General features: G+C 35.8%; 1 protein-coding gene and 1 long non-coding RNA gene across 3 annotated transcripts in view; one reads left to right on the top strand and one right to left on the bottom strand.

The window, feature by feature from the left end:
* The window catches only part of si:dkey-178e17.3 (somatomedin-B and thrombospondin type-1 domain-containing protein), a 50,351-nt gene that overhangs the window by 30,184 nt on the left and 3,331 nt on the right, over nucleotides 1-16,836 (top strand). Inside the window, exons 2-3 of one of the 2 annotated variants that reach the window (XM_039771532.1) lie at nucleotides 6,756-6,941; nucleotides 9,715-9,805. In XM_039771532.1, coding sequence (XP_039627466.1) covers nucleotides 6,756-6,941; nucleotides 9,715-9,805 — 277 coding nt within the window. The remainder of the gene's footprint in view (nucleotides 1-6,755; nucleotides 6,942-9,714; nucleotides 9,806-16,836) is intronic. The other variant, XM_039771533.1, reaches the window with a different exon arrangement.
* The window catches only part of LOC120540616, a 51,668-nt gene that overhangs the window by 23,933 nt on the left and 10,899 nt on the right, over nucleotides 1-16,836 (bottom strand). Inside the window, exon 2 of the long non-coding RNA XR_005635830.1 lies at nucleotides 5,639-5,824. This is a non-coding gene — a long non-coding RNA (uncharacterized LOC120540616). The remainder of the gene's footprint in view (nucleotides 1-5,638; nucleotides 5,825-16,836) is intronic.

Here is a 16,836-nt window from a genome sequence, read left to right on the forward strand (position 1 = left end):
AGAGAGTGCCCTGCAGGAACACATACTGACACCTAATTCAGTATCATTTGAGAATAGCATGCTAGGGCTGCACCCATTTACAAAAAGGACATTTCTCTTGAGGCCTTCGTATCCCTCATCCTACCTCCAGTCTTCACCTTTGACAACTGTTATGGAAACAAAAGATTCCTGTGTCGCTTGATCCAGCAAAGGAGTCAGCAGTGAGCCCTGCAGGTACCAAAAGTAGCTGGCATTGAGTTCCATTCCAAGGTTTTAAATCTACAGCAGCCTGCCAGGTGATAAATTCAAAGACTAAAAAAATCCTTTATCATACCCATATGTAATTTAAAGCTTGCACCTCCACTGCTAACCCTTTAATTGCACTGCTTCCTAAACCTTACACCACCTAAGAACTGGCACAACCTACAGGCTAAATTATTGAACCCTACCACAGCCACTTCTGTGGTTGACCTGATTGCCATAACGTCTGTGTATGATAAATAGATATTTTTTTTTATTTTCAGGGGGAACATTTATATGTTTCAATAATTAATAAACAAACAAAATTTATAGTATGATAAACAAAAACAACTCTAAAATATACACCAGAATGACTGCTGCTGGTATAAAGGAGCCAGAGTAGCATTTCTTGACACACTTCTCCTGAATGATTTGTTTTTCTTATTTATTAGTGTGTCAGAGAGATGTGCAACATTGTTCATAATGGCATTCAATCTTTAATTTCATCTTCTCCTTCGATACTATCACCAGGGAGTTGAGATTTTGTCCTATAACTTAGCCTGCCTTTTTAAGTGGTTTGTTAATTTACTGTGTTCTTCAATTAATATAGCCTTAACAATGTGCAAAGGCAGGAAGAAAAATTAGAGTTGCTTCATTGCCAATGCCAAAAGGTATCAAATGGAAATAATACAGTACTTTGTATCTAGAGACAAGAGCAAACCAAAGGTTCATTGGTATAAGAATGGCCAGATACAGAGAGAGAGAGAGAGCTCTCACTCAGTGAGCCCAGAGAATTCTCAGGTTAACTATCTAAAGTGAGATTCATTTAATTCATACTTGCCAGAATGACTTGTCAGTTTCTCAGATCAGCAATATTCACACATGACAATTTCGCAGAAGTGGAAAAAAGTTGAGAAAAATACCCCAAATACCCAACAAAGCCTGGGGATTAGCAGTGGTCAAGTGTTCGAATATTAACATTTTCCACAAAAAACACTTTTTTTGTACAATATTCTTAAAACACTAAGACGTTGACAAGACTTTAAAAAAATCTATGTAAAAAAACAATACAAAACTCCAGCAAAGTCAAAACAGGACAGCAAGGCTCTAAAGATAAAAACACTGCATCTTGCATGAAGAATGGTTTTCACTGAATGCATCCTGGGTGTCATCTGTTTCACTGACACCTGACAGTATCACTCCTAATACTTCCTGCTTTAGCTAACAAACATGAAAGTGGCTATGAAGTGAGCTGTATGCAGCTGTGTTTTATGGAAATGATATTCAATAAATTAATCCTCTGCTAGGAGGACAGAGGGTAATGGTCTTACTTCGCGTGCTATTTAATTTCCTGAAATCTCTCTCAAAGGTTAACTTTCTAAACCAAGTCTGCACTCATTTGTGAAATCCCTTTGCTTTAAGCTATTTATATGACTTAAATTCACTGACTGAGTCTTTTATTTTACTTGAATTAATGTCAGTACATATTACATTAGGGAATGCTTGACCTGGCAATTTTTAAAGCTTTGTTCTCACATATTTTAAGAAGGAAGATCCGAAAGAACTGAATTATATCTTAACATGGGAAATTGTCAGGTCAAGTATAGCTGTTATTCATACATGTACTCAACCTGACAATTTAACTCTAAATTCCAGAAATAGCCTGCTTTAGATAAATACACAAGAAAGAATGAAATGTGAGGAAAATTATGCAGGTAGGAAAACACGGCTTCCACACCAACAGAAAAATTAAGAAATAAGAAAATGCACACCTAGTGCAGTAATAGGCTGTTTCTTATTTTCCTATCATTCATTTACTACTTTGTGTTTTTCCTAATTTCATCCCTTATTAATAAATATAATACATTTGATAAACTTCTTGTATCCTTGGCAATATTCTGATTTTGGAAAGACGTCCGAGGAAATAACTCTTTTCCAAATGAAATTATTTGATGTGAATGGTGCCTTGTAAAGTGAAGCTTTTGTTAGTGCAGATAACTAACATGTAGTTTCCTTTCACTTAGTAAGGTGATGTCCACATTAATGAGTAAAATTCAGGTATATGAATATACATCTACACACACACATATTTCTCAACATGGGTTCTCAGGAATAACACATCTTTTGAATTAAATATATCTATGAAGTTTTGTCTTCATTTTATAAGTTATACTCCACAGCAGTAACAATTAAGTATGCGCCATTTTGATTGTTTAAAACTTGGCTTAAACCAAATATACATGCACTGCTGTAGCTCTGAAATACAAGTATCAAAAAACTAACAATGATGGCACATGTGTAATACATTGATGGGAGGGTGATTGTTAGAATTAAAGGATGGCGTGCAATTAAAGTATGTAAAATAGTTAACGGAATGAATACTGAACAAATCGTTAAATATACTCCATCTTAGTTATTACAACTCGTTTAGCAGAACCATTTTGTTTCATTCAGAACTCATCTTGTGCAAAAATGTTTATGGCCGATTTGTTTGTGTGATGTTAATTCTTTGCAATTTTGTACCTTGTGAATTTTTTTATATGGGTATTGCCATTTTAATACTTAATGGCTGCTAGGTATGTAATACATATGTTATGTGACCCTTGACATTATAGTGGCCACCTTATAAAGGATGGTAGCACCTTCAGTGTGATGTCCTAACTCTAAAGCTAAAAAGGAACACTTAATAAAAGCAAATGTTTTGTTAAGAAAAGCACAATATGGATATTGAACTTTACAAACCTTTGGCTTTGTGCCAAAACACCAAAATCAAAATGAAAACTAAAAGCCAATGTTTATTTATAAATGCACTCTAGCCACAACTAAAAAGAATAGACCTTAAGGCAACTACTTGAAACAAACAAAATCATAACAAAAAGGAAGGTCTCAATTTGAGAGATTCTAGGTAAAGACTACATTTCTCTGAACATTTTATATGAAATCCACCCACTGGAGCTACCAGGTGTAAGTATTTTCAACTAAGCTTAAAATTCTAATTCTGAATGCTAGTGCAAGATGCCTATTTATAACATTCAGGTCAAAAATGGGATTCAGATAACAAACCAAAGACCTGACTAAGAATGTTACTGAGTGCAATGCAAGGCATATCAGCCTTCTTAATATAATCTTCAAAGTCATCCTTCATTTTCCTTTATTACAAATTCATGTACACCACCCTCTGACAACAGGCTTGGAATAATGCCACGGAAGTTCCAACATTACTCAAAAACTAGTTTATTATTTAAAAAAAAAACAAAAAAAAAACAAGCAAATAATGAGCAAAGGTAAAAGAAAGAATTAAACTAGAAGAAAATATTCTACAGCCCTAATGTTAACCAAATGGGATGGTATCGGCACTTTATTACCTTTCAATATCACAACCCCACTCTCACTATCTACCCCTGGCCTCCTTATTTCCCACCAGCGAGTGTTCAAAGCTCATTACAGACCAACAAATAAATAATAAATAAATAAAAGCTAATCGGCTACTAGGTTGAGACACCCAGTGGCTGTCCATGTAGTCCCTGTATATCAGGGCTCTAAGTGATCTTCTGACAGGCAGACCTGTAAGACAGCATTTGAGCTATGTATTTACTTAGCTGAGTATTATGGTCCTACCCATTCTAGCTAGAGCTATTTGCTGCTACCTTCTGGCCTGCTATCAGCTCACCTGGTCTCACTCTTTTCAGTTAAAGGATATAGCACTAATATTCTAGATTCCTTTCTCTGTAACTCTGACAAAGGAGTTCTTGGAGGATATCCTTCTGAGAACCACTGTGCTCTGATTGTCCCTGCCTTCCACCTACAGGGGTCTACTGTTTGTACACACTGGCATGTACAGAAACACTAACATCTGACCTTCAGTTTGCATTAATTTTTCTTAACAGTTCCATCAGCTGAACTAAGCCTTTTTTTGTGCCACCTCTGTCTATCTCCAGAAGGCTAACTACTTACAGCTTCAATAAATTTGTAGTTTTGTTATAATTTTTCTTGCTGAACACACCAGGAGGCAGGAGCTTTACCTGTTGAGCAGCAATAAAATTAAAAACAAAAAGATTACAAACTGCAATTTCACTGGAAACCGCTGAATGGAACAATCTGTTGCAGGGGTTCTCAAACTCGTTACCTGGGGGCCCACTGTGGCTGCAGGTTTTTGTTCCAACCAGATTCCTAATCAGTGACAACACCTGATAGCAATGATCTCATTTAATTGGCTGGTTTTATTTATATTTTATTCTACATTCAGAAAAGCACAGCAGCATGATTTTTACATTTATAAGAAACATTTCTTATAAATATTTCTGTTTTTGCTATGAATTTAAATGCTTAACTCTCTTTTTATTATATTTCACCCTTTCTCTGTGCAGTTTGTTCCCTTCATTGAATCTTAATAATGACAATTAAAAACAAGCAGAGCAGAAACCCAAGCAAACAACACTCGATCGTGAAAGGCTGCAACTAATTTAGCGTCAGCCCCACAAAGTAGTAAATAACGGATTAATTAAACAATAAGAACACCTAGAATGACAATCAAGATGAAAAAACTGTTAAAAAGAAAAAAATACATATAACTGCTTAGTACATTTTACTACTTTTTTTTTTTTAACCAAACTTAGTTTTCTAATTTGTATATTTTTCCCAAAACAGGGAATCTGGGAAACAACAGTTCACTTAATTAGCACAGGAGTCCAATTAAAAACAAAGGCTGGTTGGAACAAAAACCTACAGCCACAGTGGGCCCCCAGGACCGAGTTTGAGAACCCCTGATCTGTTGAACTCACCACTAGCAGGCACTCAAAAGCTATCAAAGAAATTAAGTTACACATCTTCTTACTCATCTTATGGTCAGGCCTAAGAACATTTAAATGCAACTTACAGTATGTCTTTGCCACTCACTTCAATGCAAATCAGAAATAGATGTGCTGAAATATAGCTTTCTATCAACGTGTAGTAACTCTTGGATTGGAACAGTCTTTTTTGTACCATGATTAATACAAAACCATTTTCGACAGAGTTGTCTAAAATTCCAATTCAGTTCTTTGGGAATTAAACATCTTCAAAACTATTTTTTTTAACCTTAATTTTCTACTCCGTGAATTACGTAAGTTCACATGTTGAAGAAATCATCTTCCGTTTGAAGGATACTAAGCTGCCAAACAAATTGAAGAAAGCATCAGAAAAGAAAATAACCAGCCCCTTAACTGAAAGGGCCAGCACAGCCAGTAACTTGGAAGTAACACTTCCGACATGCAGGGTGCTTCAGGCTTTCACAAACATCAATGTAAAAAAGCAAACCGCTCATTTTAGAGACGTTCCTTTCATTTCTGTCTGTTTTGAATTACTGCATGCTGAGGCAAATGAAATACTGTCTCACATTGCTTATCAAAAACTATAACTAACCAATCCCCCCCATTATTACCTTTGCCAGATTTTTAGCAGATGTTTCCTCTCTGGGATATCACAAGATTTGCCAGGATACATAATTAGGCTTGATCATTTCAGAGCCACTCCAGATTATTGGATGATATGGTAATTCCATAAAGTTCAGCTTTTAGAAATGTTTACCCACTTGTCCAGAAGCAAAAAGCAAAGACAGTATGACTATCTAAAAGAAAAAATAAATAGTACATGTTGGCTTTTAAAGGTTCTTTGCTGTGACTTTTAATTCTCTATTACTAAACAGAAGTTCATATAACAATTACTTTTTATTGTGTAGGAAAACAACTGAATTATAAAATATATTTACAGTAACAAAAAGTAATTTGTCACAATATTTGCAAGATATTGCTCCACAAACACACACACCTTGGCTGAGACAATATTTCAACCCAGGGCCCTGTAGCTATGAGACAGTGCTAATTACTGCATCAAAGACCCCTTTTTGTACAAAGTTTTCTAAGCACATATCTTCTATATATATAAAATTATTTTCGTGTTTGAAACAGAAATTACGTATGACCACGCAAAACGGAAATTACATATGACCACAGAACATATTATAATACAGGAACTAATCACTTCGTTTGTGGATGCCATTTTTATATCGTCTTTATGAATTGTTATTTGTGTGAGAGTTACTTTACTGATATTGAAAAGAAGTAAACACAAACACGCCGATCTATCCCATAGAAATGTGCCCCGCGTCGCCCTCTCCCAGCCCTCCAGCGCTGAGCCGTTCACCACCGGGCGCGTTCTGACAGAGAAGTTTTATTTATTCATCCACGTGACTGTTGTGGAAACTGCCACATTATAACTTTTTTTATTTGGCAGTACTTGATAGTAGAAGAGATGAGGAAAACAGCTTTGCGTGTTTCTACTTTTTAACTGCGCTGAGCTGTAAACAATGTGAAGAAAGTAGTTCTAAACATGAATCCAAATTACCAGTCTCATCTCTCTCCCATTACATTTATATATTATATATCATTGAGAGAAAAGTGAGAAGCATATTACAATTTGTCATTCTTTTCAACTAAGGAAATGTCTGGAAACCTATGCTCAGAGTCCCTATCTCTCTTTCTTTACATGTATGTAACCAGCAGCAATTGACTGTGTAGTCAGCTCATGGGGTTCCTGGTCAGAGTGCAGTCAACTGTGTGGAGCTGGCAGCAAAGAACGGACCCGTCAAGTGATCACACCTCCCCGCAATGGTGGTATGCCTTGCCCAGATCTGAAGCAGAGGCGTGGCTGTTTTGGGCAGAGCCCAGTCTGCAGCACAGCTAAGGGTAAGTTTGAATTTGTAAACAGCGTGTCCATATCTAGTGGGCATTTCTTCAATTAATGGGGTCTACAGAGGAAACAAATCCTTTGATTGCATTACATGATAGATAAAAAAGAGAATCTGCCTTATGTTGTAACAGTCCACCACCTCTCCACTCCTAATCTCCGTTTGCTAAAAACTTTCCAGCTGTGGCGTGTCAGCAACTGGACTTTTGATTTGATTAATTAGTTCAAGTATGTTTTTGTTTTTATGCCAAATTAGGTCAACTTGCGTTATTTACAGGCTTCTTCATTCTCCAGATCACATCAGTTAGAGATCATACCACAGAATTTTTCGTAGCTACATTATTAATGCACAAATCCTTGGAGACATGCACCTTAGATTGACTATCAAGACTAAATTAGCCAATTGCCAGTGTATTTGTTTGTGTGTGTAAGTTGGCTCTGTCACAGATTGTTGCACTGCCCAGAGCAGTTTCTGCCTGTGATGCTGGAATAGACTCTAGCCTCCAAACAACACTGAATCAGATCAACTGTGTCTGGCAATGTCTCGATGCATGCTCAATAATCCAGGTAAGGAAATTATAGAAAGTTGATTCAGTTCATCTGGACATAGTTCTTTTCCAGGGAGATACGTTACATCATTCTACCAAGTGACTTCCTCAGTCTCAGTTGAAGGCAGGTTTCTCCAACCTTATAAACAGTACCTTTGCATAATGACCGAAACTAGCACCATTGACTAACAATGGGCCGTGTGATCAATAATATGCAAATTGTCCATTGATCAATGGCCATGAGTACCATTCACAGAGAGTTGGAGAATGGCTGCAATTACATGAGTGAAAATCAAATCTCAGGAGGTAACACAATTCACTGACCACATCAACTCAGTGGACAAACACATCCAGTTCACCAGGGAGGAAATGAAACGTGACAGGCTAGCTTTCATTGATTGTGAAATTTCCATCAGCAATGGGGGACATTTGAAAGTTGATGTGCACCGTAAACCAACGCATATGGATCAGTATTTAAGGTTTGATTCTCACCATCCACTATAGCGCAAAGTAGGTGTCATCAGGACTCTACAACACAGAGCAGACACCATACCCACAGGCACACCAGCCAGGGAAGCAGAAGAACATCATATCTAAAAGGCCCTGAGAACATATGGTTATCCCACCTGGACTGTTGTCAAGGCAGGGAAGACACCTAAAGAATGCTCTAAGCAATCCAGGAGAGAGGAAGGACAACTGATGCTGAAGCAAAAACCATTGGTGATCCCTTATGTGTCAGGAGTATCGGAACAGCTGAGACATTTTTTCAAAACACCAGGTCTCAGTGGCTTTCAAACCCCAAAACACACTACGGCAAAAATTGGTCCACCCCAAGGACCAGGTGCCCCGGCACAGACACAGAAATATATAGTGTGGTCCAGATCTAATTATGCAATTTTCATTACGCTATAACTTATTAAGTTGATTACATAGAAAATCACGTGAAAAATCCCGGATCATCGAGAAGTGTGCGAACTGACGACATGAAAAATCGTCTTTGTGCCGAACTGGAATCATCCCCGCATAAATCAAAGTCATCCAGACGATCTGGATCTGAACACAATTAGATCTGGACCACCCTGTAGTTTACGTAGGGGAAACCAAATAACCACTGGCAAAGCGGATGGCACAACACAGAAGAGCTACCTCATCAGGCCAGGACTCCACAGTCTATTTATACCTACAAGACAGTGGTCACTCTTTCAGTGATGAAGATGTGCACATCCTGGACAGGGAGGAATACTGGTTTGAGCGAGGAGTGAAGGAGGCGATTTACGTGAAAAAGGAACGACCATCTTTGAACCGAGGAGGGGGCCTAAGGGTACATTTTTCACCATGTTACAATGCTTTGATTGCAGCCATTCCCCAACTCTCTGTGAATGGTACTCATGGCCATTGATCAAATGGAGAATTTGCATATCATTGATCACACGGCCCATTGCTAGTCGATGGTGCTTGTTTCAGTCATTATGCAAAGGTACTGTTTATAAGGTTGGAGAAACCTGCAGTCAACTGAGACTGAGGAAGCCACTTGGATGAGTGATGTAATGTATCTCCCTGGAAAAAAACAATGTCCAGATGAACTGAATCAACTTTCTAGAATGTGTCTGGCAATGTTAAGTTGCTACTTTCTAAAGTGAAAATTTTGGCAACATGCTAGAACCTAATAAACTGGGTTGGATTTTATATAATGGCTTTAACAGTAAGTTTTACTACAAGCACAAATCAAGTTTAAATTTTACACCATGTTATGAAGTGATGGGAATTCATTCTTTACTTTACATACTCCCCCAAACTTGATTTTCAAAAACAACTTATCAAGAGCAAGGCTGCAGGGAAGCCCAAGCCTATCCCAGCAAGCATCTGACACAAGACAGAAATAACTTCTGGACAAGATGCCATCTCATCAAACAGTGAACAAACACACACATATATAGCAAGTGCCAATATAACATTGGCAATCCACCTAACCTGTACAACTCTGGACTGTGCCAGGAAACCGGAACACCTGGGTAAACCCATACAGTCACAGGAAAAAAATGTAGACTCTACACATAGAGAACTCTGAACTTGAATGCTGGTCTTCTCGTTGCAAGCTAGATGCACTACTATTTTATAAAGTGTTCCTCATAATATGCATTAGAACAACCAACAATCAAGAACACAAGATGATGTCTAAATCTTATTTAAGTCTAAAGAGTTCTTCCTCTTATTCTGTTTACAGAAGTGGCCAAGATATTACCTCATTCCTTCAAAAGAAATTTTAAGGACCCTTGGAGAAGACCACATATGTTGATGAAAGAAGAAAAGCCCAGGTAAACCTCAGTATTGCTACTGTGTGTTGTCAGTCTTATCTGGGTACTTTTAGTAGGCTGAAGCTGAGAAGGCACATGGTTGGGACAGTTAACTATATACACAACAAACTTGATTGCTTCACTGACAAAATACTCCTCAAAACATTCTTCGTTGCACAAAGAGCAAAAGCATACTTCTGTTGTGAAACTAGGAATAAAACAACATTTAGTAACAAACTGATGGCATGTGCTTGCTATCAGAAACAGTGAAAATTTGCATTTTACTTCACAGTGGAAAAGGGATAGTAGTATGGAAGAAGCTAAAAAACAATGACAACATGTGATGACAGGGAAAGGACCAAAGACAGGTTTAAGACTTCTGGCTTCAAATCACTTTTTGTCTGTGAAGTAGACAGTGATATTTTTGTTTTGGCGAATGGTTTGACAGGTATTTCCTTAATTTGGTGCCAGTAATTGAGATTTGAGAGACAGCATAAAATTACCTTTAACTTTTGACTTTCACACAATAGGTCTAGTCAATACTGCGGGTACTACCACAGTAAACATTTTATTTATGTTTTCTAACATTGAGTCATTTATCATTTGGATTACTACCACTGTCTTCATTTCAGGAGTAATGGAAATAACACATTTTATTAACAGTACATAGAACTTTTCCCATTCTCAAAGCGTTTCACAAATATTCAGAGAAAACCAACAGAAATAAAGCCAAAGATGACTTCAATAACACAGGATACAAATTAATATCAAAACACCAAATAAAATTTTCCCTGATGGCAACATGAATTAGATAATCAACAATTCTCTGAGTTAAAGTTTAAATCCGAACAATATATTCGATCTCTTTTCGCTGTTACGTCATTTCACTGAGTAATAATTTCCATTTGTTTGCGCTAATGCGATCTTTACTATAATTTTTGTTTGAGACTTTTCAATTTTAGTACTTTTATTATCTCTAACCTGCTCTGCATGTGTATCGTGCCAAGGTTTTTGAATGGTTAAAGTCATGTCTCGTTTCAGGATTTTTGTTTTTATTATAATAGAGATATTAGAAGACGAAAATTCAGCCAATTTTGTTCAAACCTAGTGATCATAAGACAGCTCAGTTGGTTTACTTATACTAGCTTTTGTCAAATACAGAACTGCCTTTAAAATTGTGCAGTTTAACTTATTAGGCTGATGCCACTAACACTGCTGAACGACTTCCAACAGTCCTAAAATAGGTCAGCTTATTATGACAAGGTTCATTATGTAGGCAGACAACAATTTAATGTGCCTGGAAAATGTCTGAAAACAAGTCCATTATATGCAAAAATGGATCAATTCAAAGGCACACCAAGTACCACAGAAAGCAAGAAAATGTAAAAGCACAATAATGAAAAACCTAATTACCAGTTATAATTAAAAGGCAACCTAAAAGATCAATATTAATCAATCACTCTCAGTAGTACCTCTAACAAGAGCAAGTTAAATCATTTTGAGGTTTGTCTTCCTATTCCAAAGCCTCACTATATCAAAGTTGGTGAACGTTTAGTTTTTTTTTTATTTTCTTACTAATTTCTCCCTCTCTTAAGGGGTTTACTTTTCTAAACACTATTATGTGCCTTACCATAACTATATATGCTGCCTTTTGCTTTAACCAATTCTTCTGTTTCTACAAGGATTTTAGTCAATATTACTAGTCATTTTGAGCTAATTTCTTTAATTTTTATTTGTCTTTTATTATTTTTGCTTGTTTATTATTTCCCCTTGGTAATAATGTCATTGCCTTGTGCCTTGCGTGTGCATTGACTTGTGTCCCAATTTGCTTCTAAGGGTGTTTTCTTGTTGCTGGGGCATCACTGTAAAAAGTGTCAATTGATAATCTACCTGATTTTCTGCTACTTAAGAATTAGAGTAATGTTTTGACAAAATCTTTACCTAAAACCTACAATTTTGTGGAAATACAGATACATAATGAATTACTCTAGATTGTGAATTTGTTTATTTGCCCAAATATGAAAGCTTGCCAAACATTTTTTTTGTGCCCAAACTTTCAAGGAAATAATTAAAGAAAACTACCAGATATGTGCTAATATTTAGATGATGTTTTTGCCGGTTACAGTTTATTCTGTTCTTTATATTCTGTGATTTACTAGATATGCCTGAGATCCATCAGCACTTATTCAAGGGTTTCAGACTGATACAGTAATATAATCTTGTCTGTTGTGCAGATCAGCTTAGAATGATGGACATTGTTATTATAACTGTATTTATACTGATTAACTGAACTCTAAAAAGAATACAATACAACACAACAACAAAATAATTCTTAAGCATTAATGATATTATGCAAGTCAAGCAAATGCATATGTTTGCATGCATGTCTATAGTCTGATGGGGTAAAAAAAAACCTGCAGTTATAAACTGATGGCCTGCATCCACCTAGACTGTATGAAAGTGTACCAACTTCCCACAAATACATGAAAATACTACATTCAAAAGCAAAACAAATGAAAATAATTTATAGTAAGAAAATAGCCAATATCATTTTCTACCCACACCCATTTCACCGTCTCTTAATGTTTCTCCTCATTATTATGATTTCCAAAAACACACAATTACAATGTTATCGTCTGAAAAAAGAGCATAATGAATTTACTGAAAAGGACAATAGTTAAATGGATCAAGACATGAAACTGTCAAAAAAAGAATAAAAAAAGGGAATAGGAGAGGGGGTCAAAGATAATACAAAGTATTCTGAATATCACAATAATCCCCATATATGGCTGTCCTACCAGACAACCAGTTCTGCCCACTTTTAACAGTGAATCATTCAGGTGAACAACCAGTCAAAAAAATTGCCTTTGACTGGACTGGCAGCTCCATTCCTCAGTTCCAGTCTGCAGAAAGGCTTCTCACTGAAACACCGGCTCAGAGATGAGGATGATTATTTCTGATTTTTAATTTTTTTTTTTTTCCCTTGATGTTTGTAACCCTGTCTCCAACGGAAGCTTTGTTGTCTCACTTGCAGACAAAGAGATGCTTATATTAATATATGGCACAGGAGCCAAGCTTCTGATTCAAGATTAACATTGTCTGCAGTCCTTCAGAATACAAGAAAGCCGATGAAAGATGAAAGAGTTGCGGTGCTCTTGGTAAATCCATCCTGTTTCAGGACGTTAAGAAAATGATGTCAATTTCAATATACAGTGTTTGTTACTGGCCATTTGTTCCAAAAGCACACATTTGATGACAAATTAAAAGACATAGTGACTATACTATCAAAAGAGATGCCTTTTGTATTTAAAGCATGGATGCCTTCCCCCACTTCAATTCAGTTCAATTTCTTTATATAGCTCAGATAATTTGGACCACACATTTCAGACCTTATTTCTGGTTGCTTGTGAGTTACATGTCTCCAATTTTGAATCATCTTTACAGGCATCTTTTGCAATCCAAGCATACAATGAATGTACATTGAATCCAGGTCCCTAGAGCTGTGATGCATTAGTACCAACCACTATACCAAAGTATAAACCTTGTAAAGAGACATCTAAATTAATTACTTCTAAAATAAATACACATTGCAGCCACCAGAAGTGGCTAAACACAAAAGAATATTCAGAGCAGAACAAGGAAGGGAGGATACAGAAATGTACCAATCAGTAAAATGTTAAAAGAGATTTTCAAGGTATTAAAAAAGCCCTAAAAGCCCTTGCACAACTATTATTCAGAAAAGTATAGAATATAAGAATGCCTAACTAAAAGGTAGCAGATAAGCATTTAAGTAGATACATTAACATAGCATAATAAACTACTGTGTATTTCAGATTTCACTTGTAATATTATAATAAAAACACATTACATATTTCATTTGTCTACCTAACGGTTCCTGCCATAACACTTACACTCTTCACATTTTATTTATACAAGCTAGTAACATGAGAATAACACATTGAATACAGTAGTAGCTGCATCATCTACCCTTGCTCTGTTACACAACCAGGTAACGCAGGAGATTAAAACAACCAGAACTGATATTTGTTCCTTGTTGATGACTGCTTAGGGAACACCTAAAACTTTTGTAAAAGAAATAATCTGACAGAGAGAAATGCAAGTATGCTGAACACTGCCAATGGATTTACCTACATACCGTTTTGTTTTTTTTATAATTATACACACATACACATATGTGTAACTACAGTGAGGTAAAAAATTTAAGAAATAAAAACTATTCATCACTTCAACATATAGCTTTTGAGCTGCCCTCTTGGCTACAACAGACCCGGCATGCAAAGATTTCCCCTGTTTGCATGGAAATCACAAATGAAAATGAACTATTAGTAAAAAGCAACAAAATTTGCCCCGTATTTGTGTAACATCTGTAGGAGGAACAGTTAAAGCTGCAGAATCTATTTTCTTAAGATTTTCTCTAAACCATCCATTTGAATGAACCTTGCGCAATCTACTTATATATATATATATATATATATATACTGTATATACACATACACACAGTGCATTTAATAAATTTGCACATATATACACACAGTGCATTTAATAAATTTGCAAAAATCTCAAGTTAACTTTTATGGGGTGTTGTGTGTAGAATTCTGAGGAACAAAATGAATTTAATCCATTTTGGAATAAGGCGGTAACATAACAAAATGTGGAAAAAGTGATGCGCTGTGAATACTTTCCAGATGCACTGTATATGTGTGTGTGTGTGTATATATATATACATACATACACAGGTACTGTATGTGTATATATATATATATATATATATATATATATATATATATATATATATATATATATATAACGATTTTCTGGCTTATTTTAAAACCTACATATATATGTTTGGTATCATTCTTTTCAGAACTTGTTGAACTTAAATGTGATGTTACATTTTCAGATTATTTTTCCATTTTTAAATTATAAACTAAAAAATATCAAGAACTCACATCCCGTGAGACAAGACTTTGTGCCAAGAGATTTAACCATGTCCAGGGCTGGAAATAAAAGACAAAGAGTAGATGACAAAGACAGCTGCTGTACAGGCTTTTAAATGTTCGAAATGCCACGCGAGATGCAGATCACACAGTACAGTAGCTGATCGAGCAAAGAAGAGGTGTTAAAAAAAACCTCAAAAACAATGTTTGTTTCCCATTGTATAACCATTTAAGAGGGGGTTTTCGAAGGGGCGACTGTGTCTCCTTGGGGTGCATTCAGCCCCCCTCTTCACAACACGAGCAGCAGAGACGCGATGTGGCTGGTGCATAGCACAGAAAAGGGGGGTTAGCAAGTGAAGTGAGCAGGGGGTAAGCCCCCTAGTCTGACCATAAAATATCTAGGTTTCAATATAAAAGTGTAAATTAATAAAACAAAATTACATAAACGGGTAATAAAAAAAGAATGTGATTAATTGCAGGAACACATTTTATTAAGTTTATTTTAACATTACTAGTTCTCCAAGTAGAGTGGGCTACAGCAGCACAGCTGTCTTGAATCCATAAATATGTATGTTAAATTTCAATTCCCAGTTTATTGGAAATTAGCAAAGATAGGAATCTGTGACACTAGTTGTAGGTTAGTACATATAAAGCCTGGAAATTGTATGCCAATATGTGTACGATACTGCTCTCTGTGACAGGTGCTAAAAAACAATGATTGATTGATTAGGCAGCTTTTTTTATTCTAAAGCTCAGCTCATACGTTTTTATTTGTTAAATATGCACAGAATGTCATCCTTTTACCCTTGAGTTGTAGAAGTCAGACTAACTCTTTCAGAGTTGGGTAAACAGGAAACTTGGGATAAAAATAGCATTTTGCTAAGCTCACAAAAGAACAGCTGTTCACATCTGTAATTTGTCACCAGAGTCTGAAGAGTTCAGATGACTAGATCAAGGTGATGTAATATGCTCTTGAGATTTTCTTGGTCTCAAGGATAACCTAAACAAAGATATTATTTGTCTTTAAGCCTGACTGAAATTTAATTATAGTAATTGAGGTTTGTGAATCATTAAAAGATGTTTATTTAATGCAGGACAGCCATGAGATTTGAGAATTTTGAGACAAGATATTTAGCTCCATATGCCACATACATTTTGTTATATAAAGCAATGCTATGCAGAAGGTTACTGTCAGAAGGTTACTTGCTGGCAATGACATACATAGATCTTGATTTCAAGATGGACCTACAAACTGCAATGTGTAAATTGTTGACTGGATCTCCCCAAAAGCGTTATTGTGGCTTTTTGATAATTTCATTTTGAGGAATGAACTGTGTAATGAGATGGATCAGCATACATCACCCAGCCCTATTTTCTTTACTGGCATCATTTTAGGGGGTTGCCTTAACTAGTAAGCTCACATCTTAGTTATACTGCAACATCACAGCCCTTGAATTCAGGTATAATTTCTAGATGGAATGCAAAGTTTACATGTTCTCTCCTTAGTTTATTCAATGAAATATAAGTTTCTATCAGACTCCAAAGACATGCATTTAGGATGCAGAACACTCTAGATGAAGTGTGAAGCTTTCAGTGTACAATATATAAGAATGTACTCATTGAAAGAACAGCCACACATCATCTTTGTAAAGTCATCAGAAAAGCACACAATTCATTATTTTTTTGTATCTGCTGTTTTACTCTCTCTTTCGATACATCAAAAGATTTATTTATTAATATCTGTCCATTCATTTTCTTATTTACCTCTTTTTTTATTACATTTACATTTATTTGCTTGGCAGACACTTTTATCCAAAGCTACTTACAAAATAGGTAAACATAATTGAATATCATTAGGCGCTATAGCTTGTTTGTTCAGCAAGTGTAATAGGGCAGGTAACTAAAGTTGATTGCCATAAATTAAGAGAATATCTAATAATTTACAATCACAGATTACAATCAATGCAACAATTAAACAACAAAATAATGAAGTATAAAATACCACTGAACAAAACAAAAAAAAAAAAACTGACAGATATTTACAGAACAGATGGGTCTTCAATTGCTTCTTAAATAGATTGAGGGAGCCAGCAT

Source organism: Polypterus senegalus, chromosome 12 (genome assembly GCF_016835505.1).
Source record: "Polypterus senegalus isolate Bchr_013 chromosome 12, ASM1683550v1, whole genome shotgun sequence".
Taxonomy (NCBI): Eukaryota; Metazoa; Chordata; class Cladistia; order Polypteriformes; family Polypteridae; genus Polypterus; species Polypterus senegalus.